The following is a 27481-nucleotide window of genomic DNA, read 5'->3' as shown; positions in this document are numbered from 1 at the left end:
TAAAGTCATTTGTTTTACTAGAAAAGAGACATTATGCTGTAAAGTTTCATATTGAAGGCAAATTTTATTTTACATTTCAGTTACCCAGAAGAAAATTTTATGATCTCCTCCAACTGCACATAATGGAAGAGTTCTGTGCCATGTCAAACCAGATCCTACAGCTGCAGTGCCAGTAAGAATGGGCTTAAAAAAAAAAAAAAAAAAAAAAGAGAAATATCAATACAACTTACCATATGATTTCTACACCACATATACCAAGTTGCATAGATAAACATCATAGTTTTAGTACTCCTTAACAAATACAGTTAAAATACAACAGAAATCCAACTAAAAAATCTGATTATCTGCTACTTAGTTCCAGTAACTACTTTTACTACGTTTAAGTAAGATACAGCAAAATATTCCATGATAACATTGTTTCGACTATTTTCATTATTATTAACGTTATTATTATTTTAAAGACATATGTTCAAACTTAGAAACCTTTTTTAATGAAATTACTTCCTGTTCTTTAAGTGTACTCAAAACTAGTATGTTTGGAGGTAATATTTTTACTGTAAGTATTACAAATGTATACTAACTCCAGCAAAACAAAAATATTTCCTATGCTTTGCATTCATTGTCTCTGGATATATTTTCATTAATGATTTAAAATACAATTAGTTCAAACCTGCAAGATACACAACCAGCTGGTTTTAGCCTCTTTAGAGTTAGAAATATTGAAAAATTTATCAAATCACAGGTTAAATGTGGTTTCCTTCCCCTTAGCAGTGATAAGGCAAAGTAAAATAAAAGATATAGATCAATTGGCTTTTAAAACAGCAGGTTCAGTGTGGTGTGATTTTTTTTTTTTTCCTTAGCATGGATGATACAAACAAAATAGGTAGATCTGGATAGTTTGGGCTAGTTTTTAATTGTAGCTGTTAACTATTTATGAGCCTGATTTGAAGAGAATACATGCAATTCCAGTCAAAAGCTGAACTCAAAAATTTACCTGAGGATGTCCTAAATGATGAACAAGCAGCTGAGTGGTTGTCTTTCCTGGATATCCAGTAGTTGCAAACAGATTTTCATTCACTCGGGACCACCTATGAAAATATTTTCAAATATTTTCAAACACCTATTTTCAAATATCCCTATCAGACTATCAGAAGTGCACACACAGTGGAGTTCTCTCTCTTGTGTTAACTGTGTGAGGCTGTCAGATACTCCACTAACACCAGAAAAATAAAGTTAGAGAAATGGCTTGTAAACGATTCACGACCTGCACAAACAAAAAAATCAACAAAAAAATCATGGGAATGTTACATATATATACTAAATGTAGGATATTCATAAATTTCTCAGATTTTATAGACCAGGTCCCCCTAAAAATTATTTGTGAGACACAACCCTGTCCCTAAACTCGCAACTGGTTGCATATACATAGATCTATATAGACAAAACCCCCAGAATAGAGACAACACTTCTACCTGAATAATCTGGCTCGATCAACATGGACGGGTCTCTTATCCTGTGGATAACTAAAACAGACATTCAGGTTAAAAAACTGTTCTGCAAACAACTACAGCTCACACTTGTACGGAAAGTATGTATCATTTAAACAGTGAAGGGGACACATTGTCTACTCTCTGTGAAGAACCTGCAGGAAAATCAAAGTGTTCCTGCAGCTCACATCTCAATTTGGAGTCAGAAAACTGAAGTAGTTATCCAGCTTATTGTGGTTCAATAATTATGTATTTATGACATAGAATGCAATTTTAATAAGCAAATAGAACTTCCAGTGAGAGGCAGACAGTAGTGAGGTGCTGTCTCAAATGGGACAAAAAGACAATGTTATTTTTAACAGATAAATGTTAATAGACAAAGATGAAACAAAGAATGCCAGGGAATGATCTCTATTGATTGTGTAATTCCTGATGAATTTTCATTTATTTACTGAATAGGTGATATAATACATAGTGCATTTAAGTGCTATAGTAGCAAAGTAGCCACATCTCTTCATGTACTGCTTAAGAATAGAATAAAGAAACCTATTTCATATACAAAAATACCTGGAGGATGTGATATCCCAGATTAGCCAATCACTTCCAGCAACTGCTCCAATTTTAAGAGTATTTTTTAAACACCAGTCTGCTGACATCAGTGGCGTTTGTTCACACTCTAGAGAGAGAATGGCCTGCTGTGTAATTAGATCGTAGAACCGTATTGTTCCATTCTTCTCTGCCACCATCAGCTGTTAAGAGAAATTAATAGAACGTTGTAAACTTAGCATGTAATGAATCTTGATACTTTTATCTGTACTGTTTAGTATCTTCAGACAGTGGGACTGAGTGCACCCTCAGCAAATTCACAGATGACACCAAGATCAGTGGTGCAGTTGACATGCCTGAGCAACAGAATGCCATCTGGGGGGACCTGGAGAAGCTTGAGAAGTGGGCCCATGTGAACCTCAGGAGGTTCAACACAGCCAAGTACAAGGTCCCATACCTGGGTCGGGGCAACCCCCAGTATCAATACAGGCTGGTGGATGAAAAGATTGAGAGCAGCTCTGTGGAGAAGGACTTAGGGGTACTGGTGGATGAAAAGCTGGATGTAGGCTGGCAACATGTGCTCACAGCCCAGAAAACCAACCATGTCCTGGGCTGCATCAAAAGAAGTGTGGCCAGCAGGTTAAGCGAGGTGATTCTGCCCATCTACTCTGCTCTGGTGAGACTCCCCCTGCAGTACTGCGTTCAGCTCTGGAGTGCTCGGCACAGGAAAGACATGGACCTGCTGGAGCGGGTCCAGAGGAGGGCCACAAAAAATGATCAAAAGGATGAAACATCTCTCCTATGAGGAAAGACTGAAGAGAGTTGGGGTTGTTCAGCCTGGAGAAGAGAAGGCTCTGGAGAGACTTTATTGCAGCCTTTCAGTACTTAAAGTGGGCTCATTGCAGGGGGGTTGGACTAGATGACCTTTAAAGGTCCCTTCCAACCCAAACCATTCTATGATTCTAGATTCTACTCTATAGCAAACCTAGCATACTTTCAAGAAAATATTAATAATATTAAAATAGGTACAATTTTTTACTTTGTACCAGAAAACATTCTTGTGAACACTCTTCCACCAACAGATACAAAGAACTTAATCTATATTACTGTCACATTGTTATACATGATGATTACATTATTTTATTTCTATATATCTTTAGATATCTATGTATATAATTTTGGCACCAGTTTTTAACCACAGATGCACTGTGCTTTTAGAATTGTAAACCAAAAAGTTATTCTTTTAAAATTAAAAAGTTCTGACTACAAAGGACTGACTGACAGGCATAGTGCTGTACGAGGAAACAACAGTATCGATCACTGTAACTGTAGAATCTGGGTTCACACTTCATCCTACAACAGTTTGCAATAGATTTTTATCTAAACTTTTTATATTAAAGTAATATATTCAAGCAGTTTTTTATTAAGTATTGTAGAAAGATCTTTCTGATTAAATGATCAAAGGGCTTTTCTCTGTGAGGAGATGATAGTTCTCAGATAGTCACGAACAATAATTAAGGAAGGCAAAGAAGCATTAGAAACAATGCTCTAATAACATCTATGTTTGGAAAAAGACAACTGTCACCAAAAGATGCTCTTCTGCAAACTAAAGGACATGGTGCAGTAAGCATTTTGACCTACAATAAGCTTTTTAACAACCACCAGCTTTTTGAAGCATTTTTTCTTTAAAACAAAAATATCATGTGCATACTCTTTAATAAGGGTCAAAGAAAAGACTAGCTAATATGTAAGACTGGTGTAATATTGCAATATTTTTGGGCTAGTCTAGTAATTTTGTTGTGCTAAAAAAGTTACGCAGTAGCAAAGAGTAGCAAACACATTCAATTGTGATACCACCTGAACCAACAGTTTCCCTAGTTTTCTTAGTAAGGACTGGCTATTGGTATTGGTGGAAAGTGTGGTGAGAATAGAGATCCTTCTTCCGTATTGCTATGTAAATGTTTTGATACCTTATTTGACTGCTTTTCTCTGTTCTAAGTGTGTGTTTTTGTGGTAATCTGAACAACTGCTTAAGGCAGTTACTGATTGGCACAATAGGGATAATAAATCCAAGATTGCAAGGACTAGACCATTAATGAAGCTGAATATTTTGGTATTTATCAGCTGATTAATCTTCCCCAGTACAATAAACAGATAAGTATAAAATCACAGTTTATTGATTTGTTTTGATTTTTCAGCACATATTTAATATATTCCAAGTAAGAACAACAACAAAAAAAATCCCTTGCTAACTTCAAACAGATCCTTTTCAAAACTTGGCATGCTTTATAGGTGTCTATGTTATTGGTGAACCATGTTACCACAACTGAGAAAAATTTGAACTTTCCTCTGGTAACTCTAAGTTAATATACAATCAGCAGAATAGTTATCAACAACAATTGATGTATGTAATCAAGAAGGAATAGTTCTGATGGTAGGAGTGAAAGACTGAGGGTCAAAAAATGAGAATGAGAATTCATTTACAGTGACTTCATGTTAGCAGATCTAACGGATATCCAGTTACAATGTACACTAGCTCCCCAAACTTCAATCTTACTACAGCATCAAAGATTCATAGTTTAGATAAGCTATTTTAAAGGTGATGAGCTGGAAAACACAACCTTAAAAGCCTCCTCAGGATGCCAGCAAACACTCATTCCAGGAGACCGTAAAACAAAATGGGCCTTCTCATTTCCTTCCAAATCCCAGACTCTAAAAGTAAAAAAAAAAAAAAAAAAATCAGCAAAGCAAAGTATTAAACTATTTATTGCCATTTGACTTCAAATACATTAAATTCAGTGCCTCAATACATTCACAAAGGAAGTGACAAAAGAAAAAGTGTTTTTGCTTTATCACTTCGAGAAGTCAGTAAAAGTGGTCAGTGCTGAAGATAGTGTATTTTAACATGGATGAACTAGGCTGAGCCTCTGTTTAAAAGGGCAATATTCAAATAATTTGACAAGTTTAGTTGTCTAGACATGAAATCTAGATTATACATTCCCACTTTATTCGTAAGTCAACACCACAGCGTTTGTACTATACCATATATAACTGCAAGACAACCCAAAGCAGGAAGGTCAGTGTTGGTCTAGCTGATACAAGCAACCTAGAGTGAAGTACCAAGCAACTTAAATCATCCACATTACCATGTAAAGGATAAGACCATCCACTAAAGTATTTTGCTTGTCTAATATGTGATTTTCCATTTTTTCCTGGTAAGACAAGACTGAGTAATGGAAATACAAGAAACTAAAAATGAAGCTAAGGCAAACAAAAGGATCTATGGCAGAGTCAACACTTGCCCACAAAGGGTCTTGGCAAGCTTTCAACAAATAAATCATGTGTGCCAGTTTAATCTTCTCCTTTAGGAACCCCCACAGTACATATCAAGCTGTTAATTTTTTTTTTTTTAAATCAACAATATTTGGTCAATATGGATTGACAGGGACGCGTATGCTGAAACACCAAAACTAGGTTAGGTGATAAGTGACTTTTCTTTGGATGCATTCCATATGAGTGTTAATGAGCCATTAAGGTACTTCTTTTATAAAATGTAACAAAACCAAAACTATTTTACCTCACAGCCACTGCTCAGCTGCCTGTTTTCCTACAAAACCAGTAGCTCAGTTGTAGGACAAAGACATCATAGTTGTGAACATCAGTCTGCACCACAAGGCTGCATACTATTTATACGCATTTTCACACCAAAACATACACATGTATCCTTCCTCCCTGACACACAAAACCTTAGAAATAGCCAATTTTTAAAGTAGAGTTCTGCCCAGTCTTTTGAGTTAGATGAGTGGCCATGTACTATTATTGTTTATTCTAGAGGATTTTTGCTGACTTCCTCCAGACTTTTCCAGTTTATAACTCACCAGGGTGCCCAGAGCCTTACATTTAAGAGATTTCAAAAAACTCTTAAATAATACATCATAAGTCTAGACAAAATATATGGGAATAAAGTAAATATATTTAATGAACAATGTTGTTTTCTTATGCCAAACCACAACAGATCAAATATTTGTTTTCCCTGTAGAAAACACGGAGTCTCTAATCTTGAAGGATCAGTGTCCTTATTAAAAAAAGTCAAAACAAAAACCTGACAACCGTTTAAAAAATGAAATATCTACTTGATTAGGTAATTTAGAAACATACAATACTTTCTTCTACTGCCAAAAATTTTGCCTTGTAGATTTGTCCAAGTCAAATCAACACTTTCCATGTGTATTTACTGTGCAGGGAGAAAATTATGATATAACAGAAGACAGTGAATCATTTTGGCCAAAGGAGCATGCCATCGTGTTTCCTTCCCTGAAGTGAGCGAGGTTATTAGGTGTTGAGACAGAAATTTATGTTTTCTACCTCCCTAACTTTGTTATTTATAAAATGCCAAACTTGTATCTCTTTCTTCATAAAAATGGTAGGATTGTTAGTAACAAACAGTATAGGAGGAGGAAAAAAAGGATAAATGCTCCTCTGATGTTTTCTTCTTTCTTTATTGATAACAAAGATTGTATCACTTAGTTTAAAAAAAAAACAAAAACAAAAACAACAAACCAGGCAATATATATCAAAATAGATCCTTGACTGAGTGCATCAAGTCCATGCTGGTATGGCCGTTTACAATTAACACATGTGTTCAATTAACTCTTTTCAATATTTCTTTGTGACTAATCCAAGTCAAAAATGTGCAAAGACCAAAAATTTAGCCAAACTGAATTTCAGTTACTCAATTACTCAGTAATCATAACCAAATCAGCTACAGATGCTAAAAAACCCTCAAGTTTTGTCCACATTCCTATCATGTAAATCAATCCAAAATGACTGAGCATTTTGTCTCCCATTCAAAGCCCGAAACTTTACTAATATCACCATGATCTTATATTAAAGCAAACTAATGTCTACTTTTCTCCAAGTATCCTTATTTTTGTAACCCTGCAATGTGTCATCCTCTTAGTTCTCCTCCTCTACCCACCAACCATTGTTGCATAGACTTATTATTGGGCTTGTGTATTGTATTTTTTTTATATTTAAAAAAGCTTCCACAATAAATTTAAAGGTGAGAAGTTTGAATAACCACTGCTGAAATAAGGGCCAAAGTTTGAATAATGGAAAACCTCAAAAATAATATGTAATCTGCTCAGTAAATTAATTATTTTTTTAAGTAACTAAGGAAATTATACGCTGCAGCGCTCACAAAATTTAAACTAACACAAAATAGAGTTGCAAATGCCATTAAAGAAAATTCTTGAGATATTAGTACAATTCTCTTGTCACTCACATCCTATGATTAAACAAACAAATGCCAACTGCAGTTATCTCAGAGCGCACAGATATTCAAACTACATTGAAACAACTATATTGTATGTCGTATGCATGAATATGGTTGATATGCTGCGTATATGCAGTAATTTTATCACACAATGGACTTCAATAATAGTTGGCAAAGTTTTCATTAGACCATCTGAAAACCTGTCTTGTGGCAATGAAGATGATCCTTATTTTATATTTTAACTTTCTGAATAATTCTAACTAGAGAGCAAAACCAAATCCTAACTGAATAAAACCTATCATTTGCAATAGTAAAAGAACAAAACCATATTGGAAACTTCAGGCATTTCTCAAATCCCCAGAAGATGGAAGTAAAAAAGGAAATTCTTTCAACATAAGATTTCTAACTATTTTAGCGAGTGGGGTGGGGGCTAGAACAAACCTTGACATCTGATACCATTTCCAACCTCAAAGTATGATCAACTATACTTGAACCATTGCTCACAGATTACTGCCTGACCTACTCCTAACAATGACCGACATGTGTGGGGTTTTTTTAATAATATCTAACTTAAATATCCTTTGCTGATGTTTCTTTATATCTTCATCATGCATACTCCACATGTGAGGAAAATCCTATTACCCCTGAAAAGCCTAGAGGACTATGAAGAAGGAAGAGATTCCTGTTACAGAGATCACACAACAAGGGTAAAGTTGTTCCTCACTGAGCACAAGGAGTGAGGAGAGGAAGACCACAGAAAAGGAAAATGAAAGTGCAGAGATTAGTTAAAGCTGTGGAGAATACAACCAGCAATGGTCTTGTCTCAGGTCTTCTGCCAACTCCATATGGAGGCGGTTATCAAAGATCCAAACAAGATACTAGGTAGGACATGAAAGAACAGAAGGCTGAAGTGGAACTGTAGAAATTCCCTCCAGCTGTTTGGAAGAGAAAGGAGTAATATTAAAGATAATTTCTAGTCATTTACTTTACTGACAAAATAAAGAATTTAAGTTTTTATAAATCCGGTAATGGTCTGCCCAACTAACAGTTCACCGCTGCAGAATCTGTCGTGGAATTAGGTAGCAGAACTCCCTATTCAGCACACTGTGCAAAACAAGCCACAAAAATGGTTGCATGGGGAGAAAGGGGAAATTAATCTGTGCTGCCTAGTGCTAGTCCACCAGGCACATCCATCTTCAACCATCCCTGACTCAGCAAACAGGTTCCTAAATTGCTGCCTGCAGAGCATTTCCTTCACTTATTTTTGATCCATGAAATAAAAGCCTTCTCATAGAGTCAATGTGTAAATACTCTTTTAGAAAGTTGACTCATGCTCACCATTTTCTTTTGGTGGTCGAAGGAAATGTCAACATTATAAAAGAATTAGTAATTAGAATCTTTCAGATTTTGGCATTAAAATCCACGTTACCTCTAGTTGCTTGTAATATCTACTTGGATATGCAAGCATTGATCTATTTTTCACTGGCAACTGTGGGATGTAATTCTGATGATCTCCTGCAATGTTGGTAGGAGAGGCAGGGGAGCTGCACATGTGCAATCTCAGGTGTCTCAACTGACTGTTCTTTGCTAATACACGTTTCGGAATATGCACGCTCAGAAATAAGTCTGAGAAATACACACTACTACTACTACTACTGAAATAACTTCACGTTAGTTAACTTTAAGGGTATCTTACGTATCTAACGTAAATACCCTTTATCTAATGTAAAGGCAGAGACTAAGCAGTATTTCTGCAAAAATCTGAAGCTTCAGTTGTATCCTTTCAACCACAGAAAAATTAGCTGTTAGAGTTACCAGCTTATTGTTTCCAGCGTAGGCATAAAAGTAAATGCTTCTGTGGGATGACTGTTACTGAGAAACTCAACTACAATTCTGCCAGTGACTTTCTAAAATACAAGGTAACTGCTACACAAATCTAACACAATGATTTCTATTTAGAACAATTTATAGGCTAGGCTATGTTCTAGGACTGTGTGACCCTTAACGTAAGTCATAATGCATCACACAGGAAATAACTACTGTTTCGTCTGTGTATTTTGAAGACTTCCTAACTAAAGACTTATTCATCCACAATTAAGACCAGATTGAAATAATGTTCCAAACATTTGATTCGGAAAGTGATTTTTTAATTATTTTTTTTTTAAACTGACTGCATACTGCAACAGGAGACCAGTTAATACTCGTATTGTGATTGTGAAGTACAGCAGAAGTTGTTGGTTAATACTTGCATTGTGGCTGTAAAGTATAACACAAATTGTGTAAGACTACATTTGGGTGGCATACAGGAATCCATACAAAAAGTGTGCAAAATGAATGAATAGACTCTTAAAAATAATCCAAGACTTCCCTTTATTTTCATCAATTATAATGCATAACTAGCTTGATAATTGTAATCAGCATACCTCAGGAAGGATAAATATTTTGGTATGACATTTCTGATATGAAGAGACACCAGGGAATTCTATCACAACAAACAGATGAAGACAGAATAACAAGAAATAAGATACCTTTTTTTTTTTTTTTTTAATTTTGGTAAAAATCCATAATTGAGTGCACTAAGAATGGGAAGATACAAACAAAATATAATTTTGGAAGCAGGAATAAGTGAGAATGGCAACTTTTCAATATAGCCGAAGACTGAAATATTTACTGAATTAACAAAGTAAGACTGAAGCACAACAAGCACTGGCAACACATTAAAGAACACAAGACAAAAAAACAAAGAAACAAGAGTTTTTCATTGGCTTTCCTTCATACTGTCTAGAGAAAGACCTACACAAAATAACTAAGACATTAGAGTACCATGTAAAAATACACTTCAGATTAAAAATCTCTGAAACCAGAAGAAACACTACACTAAATTTTGAGACTCTAGTTACTTTAGTTTCCAGTGATAGCAAACCTTTCCCCCAAAACTCTGTGCAGGGAGCAAAACTAACCTTCTGATGGACTAGCATTTGTGGTATGTGCAACAGAGGAGGCTGAACTTGACAGTGATTGATAAATAAATTCACCAAGTCCTTCTCTATGAAGCAACATGAGCCACGGTATAAGCAACTGAACCAACCTTAGAAAGTGCATTCACAGATAAAGTGGAAGATAAGTCAACTCTATGTTCTTTTCCATTACACACACAAAAAGAGAGGAGGATGATGTAGTTTAAGGAATAACAAAAAAAGAGAGGTAGGGAGAGAGAGGGACAGATGAGTCCTTTTTGGCTTTTTAAAATACAACCCAATCCAGCACTTGACCATAAGAAATTGCCATGCTGCCATTATTAGGGGCCTGACAACGTCAGCAATCTTGCAGTTCAATATGAGGACAGAGTATGAGGTGGTTATCAATCAGATTGAATTAACTTTTAATAGTCACATTAATAGTCACACAGTGCTCATTAGGAAAGTGGGATGCACGTGTTCCTACACATAATGCAAACGTTCAAAGAAGTGTATAATGCTTTATGATTTTAAGGAATTAAATGAAATATTCCTTAAAGCTATCATAAAAGATTTTTTTCTTATTCATTAAAAAATGCTCTTACAATACCAAGAAATGGATGAGCAAATTACTTTATTTACACATAAATATTATATAGAATTTTGAAACTGGCATATTAAAAGTAGATTATGAAGAAAAAACAACTAGATTTGAAAGAAAACAATTAGATGAAATCCAAGACGTAATTTACTTTTCTTTTCTGCCATTAACAAGTTTGGCTTTCAGCAGAAATTTATAAATAAACTTTTTTTTTAATAAATTTTATTTTTTTAATATATACACAAGATATTTACTTTTATTTTTACTTCAATTGTGCTAAATATTTTAACACTTATGACCTATAAAGAAAACTGATTCAAATTTTTGTTTAATATAACAGTAGTTATTTTAGCTATTTCCTGCACCACTCTTTTACCATTTTCTTTAACTTTTGCAATCAAACTTTAATTTTATTTTCTATTTTTTAGAAAGAGTAAAGCAATATTGAAATGTGTAAAAATTTGACATGCAGGTAACGATCCTGTGAGTTTCTCAATGTTAGTGTGCTATACATTATAGTCTAAAATACGCAGAAATTGAAAATTACAATATTCTGCCAAAGATACAAATTAACTATACGCTTGTAAACAGCTTTATCCATCTTGTAACATAGCTGTACTTGGCAAAAAATGAAGGAAGTAATATACAATATTTAGGACCCAGGATTTGAATTTTTCAATCAACTTTGCAGTGGTAATTTTAGCTATAGGAATTTTGATCTTTAATATAAATACAGTTGTAACTGCAACATGGTGGGGTTTAAGAGTCTTCCAAAGGTGTCTTCTTTCAGAGAAGCAATATATTTAAGGTTATATTACTTTTGATATTCTCAATACGGAGAAACACGAGATTATTAAAGCATATAGCATATTTACATACTTGTCTTGCGAAGATACGTCTTCACTTGTCTATGAATACAGACAACACTTATTCACAACTACATTAACATAGGTGGCTACTGCAATTACTTTTACGCAGGAGTATTTTTAATTCAGTTCTACTTCACAGCTGGGAAAAAGTCTTCTGTTGCGAGACCAACAAGGCCAACAAAGACTATGTGCAAAAACCACAAGAATTCCTGAGTGACACAGCAGCAATTTAAAGGTAAAAACATTGAATGTATCACCACAGCCTCTTCAACCAGTGTGCGACTTATACTGTCTGTCTTCCAACCGAAATGACTGAACCCAGCTCTGAGATATCACTGTTGCAGCAGCTTGTGGCAAGATTGTTTAGTCCATGAAAACTGAAAATTTGGGTTCCCTTAGAGACCTCTGCTAAATTTACCACTAAGTGAAAACCAGGGAAGATCTAAACACAGTTGTATATATTCTGTACATACTGAGACACTGTATTAAGACATCATTAACATTTAAAAGTGGAACTCTAACAGAATAATACCCAAATACTCAAAACTTCATGTTTTTAACTTTATTCCAAAGGTATTAACAGATGATGTATCCTGAGAACAATTTCAGGATAGAAACTCAGTACAGACAGAAGAATTATTCCTCTTCTTACATTACTGCTGAAGCGAATTACACAGTAACTAAGGAATGATTTTGGTAAGTCCCAGGGAATGTATTTTCCATTAGTTTTGAAAGTGTAACCTTTAAATTCAATAAAAAAAGTCTTCATGCTCCACATGCATGAATGGAAAAAATAAGAACTCAAGTAGCCAAAAAAAATCCTACTTATTTCCCATGGCTTTTAACCAAAGACTTTATGGTTTACTGCATAAAATGTCTTTCAGAATTACTAAGTTGAAATCTTGATAGTATACATTAATTATATCATTTTTGTTTATTTTTAATTTAATATCAATTAGACTACTGGTTTTAAAATAGTTCTTTTTCATCCTAGGAACACTGAGCATTTCATAAAATAAACAAAAAAAGGTCACACATTCAAACAGCATCTTTGCTGAATAAGCTCAATATTAGTCTAGATTTAATGAAGAAATCAAGGTTAGGAAATAAATCAGAATAAGCTATGAATAAGTCATACATTTCTACTATTCATTCCTAATAATTTTTTTGGGAGCATGGACAGGACGTCTATGGAAAATCTGCCTACTGGTCAAAGTAGCATTTCTGAGTTCCCTAGGGATGTTAAAATCACAGGCCCTTTAGATTCTCAATTTATGTAGGATAGAATACCTCAACTAAAGCTGCTAAACTGTGATTTATACCAGTCGATGATCTATGCTTTACAAAATCAGAGAGTAATCATTCTAAGAGCTATTCCCTTCTCTCTTAGCTGGGAGAAGACAGCTTAAGTCAAAATGACTTTTTTTCTCCTGAGTACTACCAGGTTATTTATATAGGAATTGATATGGTGGTAACTTCAAAGAGCAAATATATAATTCATATAATCAGAGAAAAAACTAAAACAGTTCCTTAACGGAGACAAATTTTGAATTATCACAGCTATTACAAAGAAAAGTCAAAGATGATGCTTTTTCAAGTCTCTTGCTACTACTGCAATGACTTCAAAGCCTGCATAGCTGCCCTCCTGATCTCTCCAACTGTAAGCTGCACTGGAGGAATAAAAATAGCAGCTTTATAGATTCATGTGTAGTACTAGCAGAGGGGCATGGGGGACCTTTGGACAAGGAAAAACTCCTGTACTACAAAACCTTAAACCAATGTTTTTCTAAGTATTCAACCATGTTTCCCTTTTACTTCCAGTTACAAATAACCAAATACATGGGTTTGAAGCAGCTATAATCATGGTATTACGAGCTGCCAGTACCACTGTATTAGTATGATACTGTCCTTAGGCTATGTTATCCCACCTCCTAGTAAGGCTAATAAATTTGGGTAAGCATACACATACATAAACTGGTTTTAAACTTGACTCATCTGATGACAGAATGGATAGAGAGAGTCTATACAGTTCAGTGCTGAGCTATGCATGTCTTCTGTCTCCTATTCTCATTCCTTTATTCCTGTCCTAGCAGGGGAAATCATAGTGTATGTAATTCCAAGACAGAATAGTTTTCTACGCATTGTTTCTAGTTCAAACTGTTGCTTTGAAAAAAAAACACCCCCGAGTCACAACAAAAGCCAGCCCACAACCTAGTTAACAACACTAGTCCACTTGTTGTCTTGTTAGTGGACTAGTCTTGTTAGTGGGCTATGAAGGCCCACTAAAAATAAATAGAAAAATGTTTATTTATTTAAGCAAGCATATAAAGTGTACAGGCACAGAAAAGGCCAAACACTACTATTTCAATAATGTTTTGAACAAAATGCATACCTGCAGGTGTGATCATCACTTACACTTGCAACTTCTTGACCTTCTTTGGGAGCAAACACCAGGTCATTAATGTAATCTGAGTGGCCATCAAATGTCTGTCAATCAGAAAAAAGAAATACCTTTACCTTAGAGCTGACTGTTCCATCAGACCACAATGTATTGAATAGACCCACTAAAGGAAAGTTGTATGAGTGTTAAGACAAAGCTATCATTTTACATGGGAGGTAAAAAAAGAGTATTTATCAGTAACTGGAGTTCTTTAAAATAACTAATTCATGTGTAGATTCATACTGTAGGAGAAAAGACCTCCCACTATTCCTTGTAGTTACTACAGAGGTCAGCTTGATGCTCATGCTTGGCAGAGATCACTGAATTGCACTAGAACTTTTTATCCTCCTTACAACCACTGAATTTTGAAGGTAGAAGATAATAAATCTTAGAAAGAAAGAGGAGAATGAGCAGGAAGTGAATGTATGCAGGATCTACATATCTTAAAGAACTCAGATTACTGGTAAGTAACTCTTTATCTCTGAATAGTAGTTTTTACTAGAGGTTTCTGCAAGCAGCAAGAGTTTCTTCCTGAAGGAGCAATAAATCAGTCACTTATATGCCCTTTTCCAAGCAGTCAGCACACAAATTGCCTGAGAGAATGTGTCCACTAAAGGTGGCAGATCAAAAGGCTACCTTTAGAAAAAATAGTGAAAAAACTCTCAGTGAAAGAAGATGAAACACAAGACAATGCATGCTGAAAACTTTAAGAAAATTAAAAATGAGGAACAACAGTACAAGGAAAATCAAGCAAGCCATACAACACCTTAGCAGTTAAGCACAATTTCTATTAAGCTTTTGAGAAGAACAAACACAGTGCTTTGTGCTCTCTGCTTTATATGCTGTTGTGCTGAAGAGGAAAGAAAATGGAGTATAGTGCATGTTCTTCTTTTACTGTTAATTAATAGATCACCCATTCTCAAATAACAGGATAAGAGCAATCATGGTGCGAACGTACATGTGAACCGTCACTCAAAAGCAAACATTTACAGCTGTATCAGAAAGCATGAAGTAATTTCAAAGGGAATCTTGTTATTGTGTAATTGTTCTCACCTGAAGCTTCTTAATCATGACTTTTTTTTTCCAAAGTACTGAGAATAATTTATTTATAACAAAAACCAACTTAGCAGCATAGCTTTTCTGAATAAAGCAAAATCCTAGTTTTAGTAAAAATTAAAAGTTAGATAATACAGTCGAAGGCTTTTCAGCTATCTTGGCCATAATACCAAGACACTTTTCTTTTCCTCAATTCTATTAAGTGTTTTGTACTACAGACATCAGTAATCTTTTGAGGATTACAGTATCCTCAAAAACCTAAATTAGAGAACTTATATGCATTTAGCATTATGCAAGCATGCAAAACTCATCTCATTTAGGGTCCAGTCAAAGTTTAAAGTACATTCAAATTCATTTGCATGGGGCCTAGGTATGAATAAATATCTCTAGTCTCATAAGAAAACCTGTAGCTAATTATCAGTTTGCTCCATCTGAGAATTTAAACATATTTTCTCTCATTAACTAAGTCTATGGTCTTTCTGACAGAAATCTCACTTAAAATTTTAAGTCAGGCAAATGTCCATGTGTAGATGTTGTATCTGTTACTGTTTCATTCTCTTCTGTCTCACCGATTAAATTTTGAGGCATAGCTGCTCTTGTTTTGCCCAGCAAGGTATCATAAAAGGAGACAAAAACATCCTCTGGATAACAGCATGACATGGAGAGATTGCAGAGGAAAACAAGGTCGAATGAAAACAACCAGTTCCACAGTCTTCTGAAAGGAAAACACACTATCTGTTCTCCAAATGTAGCTATTCTGAGGAACAAATGCAGAACTGATAAAAAAAAAAATCAACTCTCAAGCATGCACAATAACTAAATCCCCCTCTCTAAAAATTTTATGAATGCCTCATCAATTCAATATAAAACATTTTCAGCAGCCAGCTTATTTTTTTCCAATAGCTCATAATTTTATTAAAACCTAGTGAATTATACTAGAATTAATACATCCTAAGATGATGCTAAACTATTGGGACAGAAATGCCAAGTCTTTTGAAAATTTTCGGCATTCTGAATTCAAATATCCTGCCTCATTTTACTTCCACAGTTCTGATGAAATATGCTTTTTATTAAACAAAATTTGAAGCAGGAGAAAGAAGCCACAATTCATTTCCAAATGAAAACCTCAAAAAAGAAAAAGATTTCACGAAGATCCATCAGTCGTATTTTACCTTTAGTTTGTTGTTCTGGGCTCGATCCAACCCATAAATTTTGGATTAGTTGTGTCGACAAAGTAATGGAAAACTCAGTATGCTTCAAGTTCCTTGTTGATAATTACATCAAGACAGTTTTTCCACTGGGGAAACAGAGTAAGATTACTCCGTCTATCCCTCCAGAAGCAAGACATACTAATTGTTTACTATAGAAGACAAAATGTTCAGAGATTACATTTTGACTGTAATCACACACTTCCATCAGCTTTGTTTGCACATTTTGTACCTCTCCTGAAAAATCCCATGTGTAAAGTGTGCACCGCACAATGGATCGAAGTCTTCCATGTGTTCTTTGTGAGTTCAACCTCAGGTTTATGAAACAGGTTTTCTAAGGTGTCAATTGACTGTTACTAAGAAACCACTGTATCAAACTTTATTGGCAGCCAGCTCAGCAGAGCTCACTGAGTATTTGTGAACATCCGAGATTTTGCAAGTACTTTAAATCAGAGTTAAGTGTTACATTTTCTTGACAAGAAGTATATAGTACCATGATCATTCAGGTATAAGAAATTAAGATGATTACCCAGAGAAAGTACGTTCCATACTTTTTGTCAAAAAAACCCAGAAGACAGTCTCAAAGTCAACATTTTTAGCAATATAAACTCACTCGTCCACATTCTTCCTTTTCACTAATGAGTTCCTCACTATTAGGTACAAATATGTATTTTTAGCTGTTTTCTGATTATTTTTAATGTTAAACCAAGTTCTGACCCAGTAACAATATGGATTTTTACTTCCTGCTCAGTCTCAGTACATCCTTGATGAAGTTCTTAGACTGTTAATTCCAGTGACAGAGCTGGCATAAACAAAGCTAATAGCTTTACTGTTAAATTCAAGGCAACACTTCTCATTTGTACTGCACAAGCATCAAACGATCTTTAGTCTTCTGTAGTGTCAAAAATGAAGAAGTGTCCATGATATCTTCAGCTGACAAAAATCAAATTCTATGATCCTTCTGTCTACATTAGACACTGGAGAAGCTTATTCATATAAACTGGAATTGAGTAATTAAGATACTGTAATTGCTTTTTCCATCTGGGGCAAAATAACTTCTGTTCTTTTAGTACTTACTGTTGTGGCTAATCAGCCTAAATACTGCACTCTGATGTCCCACACCTGTTGCTCTGCGGTCTCTATACTCACTATCTACCATAAAATTATTCTGATGAGTTATGCAATGAACATATTTTTGCAGTAGAAGTTTATAACTGCAAGTCAGAGCATTTTATGTAGAAAGAAGTCCTAAGGGACTTCTAAGAATCAGTTCTCCAATGAGCTTTTTTGTATGAAAAATAATTGCTATCTTAATGGAAATGTAAATGTGGCATTTCAGATTTATTTCTAGGCATCCAGTCAAAGCTACTGTGTACTAAATTCCCCTAAATTAGAAGTGCATGTTTTAAAGCGTCATTTGCGTTGGTCAGATACCAGAAAAAAAATCTTGTCGGAACTGGGAAAACAATAACCCATCCCAGGAATTCTATTCTGAAAAAACAGCACAGAGCACGCTGTGCTGCTAAGTTGCCCACTTTGCTTCTCTGGTTGTCATATAAATCATGCATTGATAATAAGCTAGAAAAGAATCACCTCAATGGGTTTATTCAAAATTATTGTCATTTTAAAAGTGTGTGGTTTGTAATCTCTTTCTAATTCAGTAATAAACAGCTTACTAGAATTCTTCATTAGAATAAACTTGCTTATTTGAACGTGCACGTTAAAAGTTTAAACTCATGAATTATCAAAAGCCGTGTTTGTGTGAAGTTATAATACTGATTATTTCACAGAATCATAGAATGGCATAGGCTGGAAGGGACCTTAGAGATCATCTAATCCAACCTCCCTGTCATGGGCAGGGACGCCTCTCAACTAGATCAGGCTACTCAAGGCTCTGTCCAACTTGGCCTTGAACACCTCCAGGGAGGGGGCATCCACAACTTATCTGGGCAATTTATTCCAAAGTCTTACCACCCTTGTACTGAAGAATTTCTTCCTAAAATCTAATCTAAATCTGTTCTCCTTCAACTTAAACCCATTTCCCCTTGTCCTGTCAGTGGACACTCTCGTAAAAAGTCCCTCCCCAGCCTTCCTGTAGGTTCCCTTCAGGTATTGGAAGGCAGCTATTAGGTCCCCCCAAAGTCTTCTCTTTTCAAGGCTGAACAATCCCAGCTCCCACAACCTGTCCTCATAGCAGAGGTGCTCCAGCCCCTGGATCATCTTTGTGGCCCTCCTCTGAACACGCTCCAACAGATCTATGTCCCTCTTATGGTGGGGACACCAGAACTGGACACAGTATTCGAGGTGGGGTCTCACAAGAGCAGAGTAAAGGGGGAGAATCACCTCTCTTGACCTGCTGACCATGCTTCTCTTGATACATCTCAGGATGTGGTTGGCCTTCTGGGCCGCATGAGCGCACTGCCGGCTCATGTTGAGCTTCTCATCTATAAACATCCCCAAATCCTTCTCTTCAGGGCTACTCTCAACCCACTTTGTGCCCAGTTTGTATTTGTGCCTAGGATTGGCCCGACCCAGGTGAAGAACCTTGCATTTTGACTCGTTGAAGCTCCTGCAGTTTGCACTGGCCCATTTCTCAAGCCTATCAAGGTTCCTCTGAATGGCATCTCTTCCCTCAAGTGAGTCCACGGCACCACACAACTTGGTGTCATTGGCAAACTTACTGAGGCAAACTTACTTATTTCTCTGGAAGCAATTAGTTCCTGATGAGCAAAATGGCTGATCCCATTGGTAATTCCTAGTGCTAAGTCTGGGCTGTATCCCATATCAATGTGGAAAGTCTGAAGACTGGTGCAGACATGAAGACTGCACTGGAAGGTATAGAAGAGTACCTTTAGCTAAGGACTAGATGATGTAGGAACAGGAGCAGGTATGAAAGTTATGAATTGTCACAGCTGTCACATTCAATTTTTGGCAATAACACATAAAATTGTTGATCACTAATTAACCCCAAACCAAATCATTAACAACTTTCATATTTATTAAACACGTGGGAAAAAACACTCATCCATGGCTTGAATCAGTGTTGTCCACTGAAGACAAGAGACCTCTCATTGATTTTAGCAGACAGATCATCAGGTCCCTTGTTAATCCAAAATAAATAAAAAAATTAGACTTTAGATGCTGCATTTAGCTGAACAGAGCCTGTAGCACCAAGTTCGTCCATGTGTTAGATTATTTCTACTTATTAACCATCTATCATCTACACTGTTATTAACGATTTCATCCATGCTCTTTCTTCTGCATGCTTACAAACAGTCCTATAAATTTATCAAATTGCAATACATACATAATTAATAACTTTACATTCTGCAAAAAAAGTTTGAAGATTTAATTCACAACTTAATGATAAAGCCTGTTGTCCGCGACATCATAAAATTGGCAGATATTATATAAATAAGTAATTTTAATAAGGAATTACAGACATCAACTCACAAGCAAACAGCATTAAGAACTTCTAGAAATATTTTGTCAGAAGTGCCACCCAAGTTGACTGTAACTATATCAGTTATCCCAATGCCTGGGTAACAAAGCCATATCAGATGACGAAACATGAAAGAAGGAAATTCATGGTATAAGCATGTATAAAGTAACATAAAAAGTATTTTCTTTAAAGAAAAGACGTTCTGTTTTTCTTTAGTAACATCCATCTTTACCTCTTATGCCATGCATTTATTCATTTCATTATCAGTATGGCCACATAAGTGACATCAGCAATTCACTTAGTTTCTGTATGACAAACATCATTGTCTTACTAGTACAAATTTCCAAACCACAAATGAAAGTCTATTATTTTCTCCTTTATATTCAATACACAACTCCTACCAAAAGAGGTATTATCATATTCCAAAGCACTATAAAAAAGGAAATCTCTCCCCGATTTTTTAGTATAATTAGCCTTGCTTATTCTTGGCTGAGACCTCAACAAAACAAATTCAAACTGGTTAGCACAAACATCTAATTAATACTAGTACTTGGAATGGGACATTGTTTCAAAGGCAGGATTTTGAAGAATATGCACACATTCAAGTGACGTAGGAGTTGAAATGTTTTGCAAACAAAAGGAATCTCCAGAAAACCAATCTTCAGCTTATAAAGTGAAAACAGTACTTAGACCTGGCTTCTTTTATATCACTGGTTTAAGAACACTACCATCTACACTGAAAGAAGGGGAAGTGAAATTCTATTTGAAGAAGACATTTCCTTTGTTTCTATCTCAGAAATAAACAAGTGACAGCCTATGGGCATATTTAGCGTACCTGTCTGCAGTTATGCACTAAATTCAGTATTCTTTCTTTAAATTTTATGCTGTGTGAAAGAGTTGAATTGCAACTTCCAGTTCCCCATGGAAGAGAAATTACTAAATTTGCTTTTCTTATAGAGGAGCCCAATAACCAATGCCACATAAAATTTTACAGGTCTTTATATAAAGGAACCATATCCAACATGGTACTTCAAATTCACCTATAGAACTTTGTTTATATTTTAGATGATCCATAAGCCTCCACTTGCTTTTCTTCAATTTGGTTAAATTATTACATAAATACTATTAAAGTATTTATCAAAAGATCATGTAGCTGATAATGATAGTTATTCCCATTTCAAGGACAGAAGGGTATATAAAATACAATGATTTTCCCTAGAGATGGATATGGGATCTGTCATAGTTCAGTGTTCTACCTCATACAGTACATTAAGCAAAACGTGGCAGAAGGGCAGTTAAAGATTATATTTCACTAAAGACTAAATAATTTTTGAAAAATCAGCTTAGCTGCCCTTACCTTAAATTCATTCTTGTCCTGCAGGTCTGAAGTAAAGAGCCTTAACTTCCTATCAGAAGCCGCAGTACAAAACCTACGCTCAACAGACACAGAAAAGCCCATCAGTCAATTAACACTGCAATAGCTGATTTTAGTATCAGTCTCCCTTCAGTTTAAACCTGCGGAGTGACATGCAAAGGAAAATTCAGATTTTGAAAAAAACCCAAAAGCTTCTATCATAACTTTTCTGCTTTGGCAACAAGCAGAGTTATAATTGGAACTTATCTATAAAACGGTGTGTATCAAGTGCCAAGAATTCTTTTTGATGGAAAGAAATGCAAAACATTTAACAAAGCTAAATCTGAATCAACTATCAATTACCTGAAATATCTCTCACAATTGCCATTGAAACTTTCCTTGGAAGAAGTGACAGAGTACAAAAAAGAACTCTCATTACCCATGTTTTAAAATATCAAAAAACAAATTCATAAACCAATTTCTAACATATTTTAAACAAAAGACTGTACAAAAATGCAACAGTAGGCAACCATCGGAATTTTTGAAGAGGTTTGCAATCTATCGAGAACATTTTACTTCTTTAGTGCATATTTAAGAGTTAACTGTCTTTCTAGATTTACATCTAAATGGGTCTTACAAATAGCATCTGACCTACTCCTAAACACAGCCCATACTGTGCAGATCATTACAAATAGCTTTACAAAGCAGGCCACTACAATAGTCTCATCCTTAGTAGAAGTTCTTAAAAGAATTTCTTCTTTACAGCCATACAAAGAAAGAAGTAACTACATTTTAAGTCCATTAAAATAACGAATAAGGAAAACAAATAATTATTTACTGGTAGTTCACTGGGAGGATGGACAAGAGGTACAACAAGTAGAACAAAAAACAAACAAACAAACAAAAAGAATGACTCCAAGAACGAAAACGTTGTTCTACTGAAGTGTTCTGAGACTTTGTCAGTGATTTCTAAAGAGTCAGATTTCACCCATAAGCTTTAAACTTAGTCCAATATTAAGAAATTAGGGAAAACAGATAAGAGACAAAGATTCATAGTACTCATTTATTATAAATACCTTATCTGGGGAGGTAAAGCGTCAAGTCTGGTTTCTGGACTCCATGCTATGGCATCAACTCGGATTCCATGATGAAACGTTCTTAGTGTCTTATATTGCATGCCTTCCACTTCCGCATCCTCCTCCTACAGAAATATTGTAGTTAGCTAATTCAGAACACCTCAATGACTTCTAACAATTCAGATTGATATGAAAGTGAAAGGCTTTCGAAATTACATGTATCTGGGATCTTTCTAGATTGTAAGACCCTCAAAGTGAAAACCTGGAACATAAAGAAAGTATTAACTTGAAATATGTAAGTACTGAAAACTAAATTAAATGATTGCAGTCTCAAGCCAGAGGCCAATGCAGAGCACAGAAATCAGAACTGAGCTACAAAGATGCTGAGCTCATTCTTTGTACAAGTAGTATCTTCACAGATCTAGCTAAAGCCACTTAAAACAGCATAGTACGTAGGTACAGGCTGCAACGAGAAGAAACAATGGGAACAAAAGCAAGCTTGTCATTCTAAGGAAAAATGCTAGCACTTCCAGAACAAAATTCTTCAAACAGCAGGGGCTGAAAAGGTACCCTTTGTCATCTGACATGACCAAAATTACTAACTTAGCTAATCTTCCCACTCCATGGTAGGAAAGATGAAACAAGAGTTGAGGCTGTGGACTCAATCAGCTGACCTGTAAAAAACTTTTAAAGTTTTCAAAATATCTAATGGAGCACCTCAAAGGATATTTCTACAAAATTTTCCCTGTCATGATTCTGCTTTAAGGTAAAGAACCTCTCTGTATGCCCACTGCATAATGTAGAGGCAACAAAGAACCCAGTTAAGGAAGCACAAAATCATCCAGAGTTTTTCAATGCTGCTTAGAAGCAAGGAGCAAGAATAGCATTTTCTTCCCCTACTTTGAAATACTCAATGACTCCACATGTGGAAGGGAAGAAAGGATATGAAAATTACAGAAAAACTAGTGGTTGTCAAAATTTTAATTAGTTCCTCTTCAAGGTCTATTCCAGAAACAAGATAGATGGCAATATAGATGACAATAGGTTTTTGTGGTTAGCACCAGATGCTCTTCAGAAAATTCCTAACAGTAAGATTTTGGGGAATTATAATAATAAAAAGACTAGTTATGCTGTTATTCATATTAGATGAAGTACAAAAACAATACCGTATAATAGAGAAGTTGAAAAAAAACCCACTTAAAAATAGATTCCAAAGACAACAGTTGTCTCCTACTGATTTTCAAGTATCTAGGCAAAAAAAACCCTAATTAAAAAAATCTTATATAGTATGAAAGTATACAGCACACAGTATTTTATATTTTAAAATCTTTCCTAATATGATGACTTTAAATAATTTCAAGGTAAGAAAACATATTTTACTGTTTCTAACAGTCTGTGAAAGCGATCCAATAAAAACAATTGAGAAAGAAAAAAAAATAAATTAGGTAATTATTTCTACAGTCCCTCCTTAAAAGAAATATCTATAAAATTAATACAGACACTTTAGTTGTAAAGCTGAAAGTAGATGTAAATTTTGTTGTTTTGCAGGCTAGCTGAAAGCTTTAGAAGGTAATTTAATGTAAACAGCAAATGTATATAGAACAAAATATAACTGCAAAAAAGGAGCCAAGTGCCCTGTGATGATAAAGAACAATGTATAGAAAATATTAAGTCACGTATTTCCAAAGTTGTGTGCTAAAGTTCTCAGATACCAGTTACCAACATTAGCAAGAGATACTAAAATGGGACTACTCTTCCAGTAGAGCACTCCTGTTTTCTTTGCAGTCTATTCAGGGAGTGTAGTGATAGGATGACAGGTAACAGTTCTAAAACTGAAAGAGGGTAGGTTTAGATTAGAGATAAGGGAAAAATTCTTCACTGTGAGGGTGGTGAGGCACTGGAACAGGTTGCCCAGAGAAATTGTGGATGCCCCATCCCTGGAGGTGTTCAAGGCCAGGATGGATGGGGCTTTGAGGAACCCCATCAAGTGGAAGGTGTCCCTGCCCTTAGCAAGAGGGGTTGGACTAGATGATCTTTAAGATCCCTTCCAACCCAAACCATTCTACGATTCTATTCAAAAGGAACTTCATACCAGTAGGATGGTAATTTATACCAATGTGTACTATATATATATATTCTCTGGAAGAACAAATATCCCAGACTTGTTAATGTAATAAACAAGTAAAACCCTCCCCTGATTCCATAGGGAGGGGAGGAAACAGGATAGCGACCAGGGTCTTGGTATAGGAGAGGTGCTGGCAAAATAAGTTTCAGGAAGCAACCAATAAAACCAACCATAAAACGAACTAACCTGAAATCTGCACGTCCCAACAACTACGTAATTATTGCCACCATACGCAATGAGGCAACATGCATCTCCACTATCAAATGGATTGAATTTTACCACGTGCACATAATCTTCGCAATCCACAGTGTAAGCAGCATTTCTAGTAGAATCTTGCTTCATTTTCAGTGGACTAAGTCAAGGTGTCAAGGCAGCGATGTCTTCTCCAGGCAGAAAATCTACTTTCCTACACAGAAAGTTTTAAAAAGCATGCATTACTTGTTTGCATGAAGAAAAAAATGTGAAAAGTATTTGTGACACAACGCATCAAAATTTCCTGCAACTTCATATTTAAGAACACGAAAGCTGCACTTAAGCTCATTATTTTTAGACGTAGCATCAAAAGATTACCTAACCTAACATACATTCAAAACCATCTCTACAGACTTCAGCAATAACTGCAGATTTTGTGCTACTGTTGGCAACCCAACATCAAGATAAGAAATTAAGTAACTGTACACACCAGAAAAGTCACATACGGAATTTTAAAATTTTCAACCAAATGACAAGAAATGATACATTACCACCTTCAAATTCTCTTTACTGGTATACCTCTTTAAAGACTGTATGTGTCTAACGAAAAGCAGAGTTAATCAAGGCTGTGAAACCATAAAGGAGATTACTGTCATGCATAATACTTAAACATGGTTTAATGTTTCCCCAACTGCAGACGGAGCACCTATACCTCTGTGTACCAAAGAACTTGCACTTTTACTATTCAGCCAATTTTCAGGAAAACCAGGTTCTTGTGCCAGAACGCAAGAGACCACGCCACACAGCTGTTTTCAGAATCACTCCTTTTAGTCCCCGTACGGATTTGACAGTAGTTTAAGCCTTTTTGGGAAATAACACCTTTAATTACACACCAGGTGGAAAAACAGCACCCAAGACTGGATATTTTGCTTGGGAGACACCCAGGTTTGACACGGGCATCACCCAGACACAAAGAGGCTCTCCATAGTCACAATGTTTATTTACTAATTAACACGACAAACCACCGCGCTGACACAAATCCTCTAGCCATATAACTTGTATAGCTATGCTTCTAAGGCCAAACACAAATTTTTAACCCTATCCATAGTTTTCTTCCTTGTGTTCCTACGAACACAGGCCACCAGACCAGCTTTAAGTGAAAACACCAAGAACGTTATTAACTTCATCGCTTTAGGAAACACAATTCGGGCAGCCGAGCCGTCTGGGTGCCCGTTCCTTTTCCCCTTCAGGGCCCAGGTGCCGCTCCCGAAGGAGACTGGCAGAGACTGTGCCAGTCCCACAGCGCGACGGACACTCAGGCGAGAGCCCGGGCCCGGGATCGCCCGCACAGCGGCTAGGCCAGCCCGGCTCCCGCGTGTAACCGGGCGAAGCTCCGAGTTCCCCCTCTCCGGGACGCGACGGGACTCCCTCACCCCCGCCCGCCCCACACGCACCTCCGCGGCCCGAACCGCCCCGCGGCACCGCGTCTCGCGGCACCGCGTCTCCCGCCACCGCTTCTCCCGCCACCGCTTCTCCCGCCACCAGCTCCCGGCACCGCCCACCCCGGCAGCAGCCGCCCTGTGCTTCCGGGTCAGAGGCTCCCGCCCTCCGATTGGGCAGCGGCGGAGGATTTAAATTTAAACCGCCGAGCAGGGCAGTTATGCGTTGGAACCGCCCCTGTCCTCCCGGTGGCTCAGGTAGCTCGGCTGGAAAAGCGGGAGCGCTTCAGCCGGTCTGCGGTGTAAGGGCTGCGCTCCTCCTGCTCGGGGAGAGGCGGGGGTGCCGCGGATTCGCCTGGTACCGGGCCGGGGGGGGGGGCGGGCCTGAGGTGGGCACCGCCGGGAATTCTCGTGGGGAGCGGGACGGGGGCGGCGGTGGTGATAACGGCGATGTCGGCTCCTAGGGGCTGGTTTCGCCGGCTTTTTGACGTGTTCGGGCTGTTTGGCTGAGCGTTCGCTTTGAGTGACAAGTCTTTTCCCTTGGAAAGCTTTTAAAGTGGGAGAGGGAAGAGAGAAATGCCTCCAGAGAGATTTTTGTCTGCCCCACACTGCCTTGAACCTGTCCCCCTTTCTTCATCCTCTATGGCCCGTGCGTGTCGTTCACGTCCATGTAAAATAAATCAGGATGTCTCCTGCAAGCACTTCCAAGAGTAATTGTAGTTGCTGTTACAGTCTTGCTTGTTACCTGATGTTTCCTGTTTTCCCTGCCCCTCTCCCATGCCTCACCGTTTTTCCTGATCTTACCATTCCCCAAAGAAATCTGCAGTGGGCTGTGCCCTAGCTGGGTGAAATAAGGGGAAAGGGGCTCGTGTTCTCAAAGTAAACGGTATGGGTATTGCTCCTATACTGTGTGCTGTGTTAGGGAAAGTGTTTCAGGAAAAACAGATGTAAAGAAGGCAAATTTTTTAGTCTCATGTACTTATGTCTTGACAAAAGCAAGCAGATGAAAAAGACCAAAGCATGAAGTAGTCAAATTCAAAACTGATACTGAAGCTCATTGCCAAAGGAAATAGCGGAGATAATGACTTACGGAATGACAAAAAAAAAAATCCAAAACAAACAAACAAAAAAACCCAACCAACCACAAACAAAAACACAAAACCCAACTATATAGGTAACAAAAGCATTTAGAAGTGTCATTGTTAGTAAATCTTGGAAATATTAAACCTCATGTTTCCAGGCTTAAAACATTTGGATACACACCGATTTGAACACGTAGTGAGTGTGGACAGTACCAAAGACATTCTCTGAGAGGTTCAGACTGCTTTCGGAGACAAGACTGTCATATTTGTGATAATGCTTGTTCTTCTGTGTTGGCATATGTACAAGGAAAGTAAGGGATCTTCATGAAGGC

General features: G+C 36.6%; 1 protein-coding gene across 1 annotated transcript; it reads right to left on the bottom strand.

Annotated features, from left to right (window-relative positions):
• Nucleotides 1–35: 35 nt before the first annotated feature.
• Nucleotides 36–26118, bottom strand: NUP37 (nucleoporin 37). The gene is made up of 10 exons (XM_086610315.1): nt 26083–26118; nt 24623–24842; nt 22312–22436; nt 21239–21311; nt 14128–14222; nt 4655–4745; nt 2055–2236; nt 1473–1523; nt 995–1088; nt 36–183 (listed from the first exon to the last, which is right to left on the bottom strand). The coding sequence occupies exons 2-10, from the start codon at nt 24776–24778 to the stop codon at nt 70–72; spliced, it is 981 nt and encodes a 326-aa protein (XP_086466441.1). The 5' UTR covers nt 24779–24842; nt 26083–26118; the 3' UTR covers nt 36–69.
• Between the last annotated feature and the right edge of the window lie 1363 nt (nt 26119–27481).

This window comes from Tauraco erythrolophus, chromosome 4 (genome assembly GCF_009769465.1).
Source record: "Tauraco erythrolophus isolate bTauEry1 chromosome 4, bTauEry1.pri, whole genome shotgun sequence".
Classification (NCBI taxonomy): domain Eukaryota; kingdom Metazoa; phylum Chordata; class Aves; order Musophagiformes; family Musophagidae; genus Tauraco; species Tauraco erythrolophus.
The sequence above is the reverse complement of the archived record's forward strand: the minus strand, read 5'-3'. Positions and strand labels throughout refer to the sequence as shown.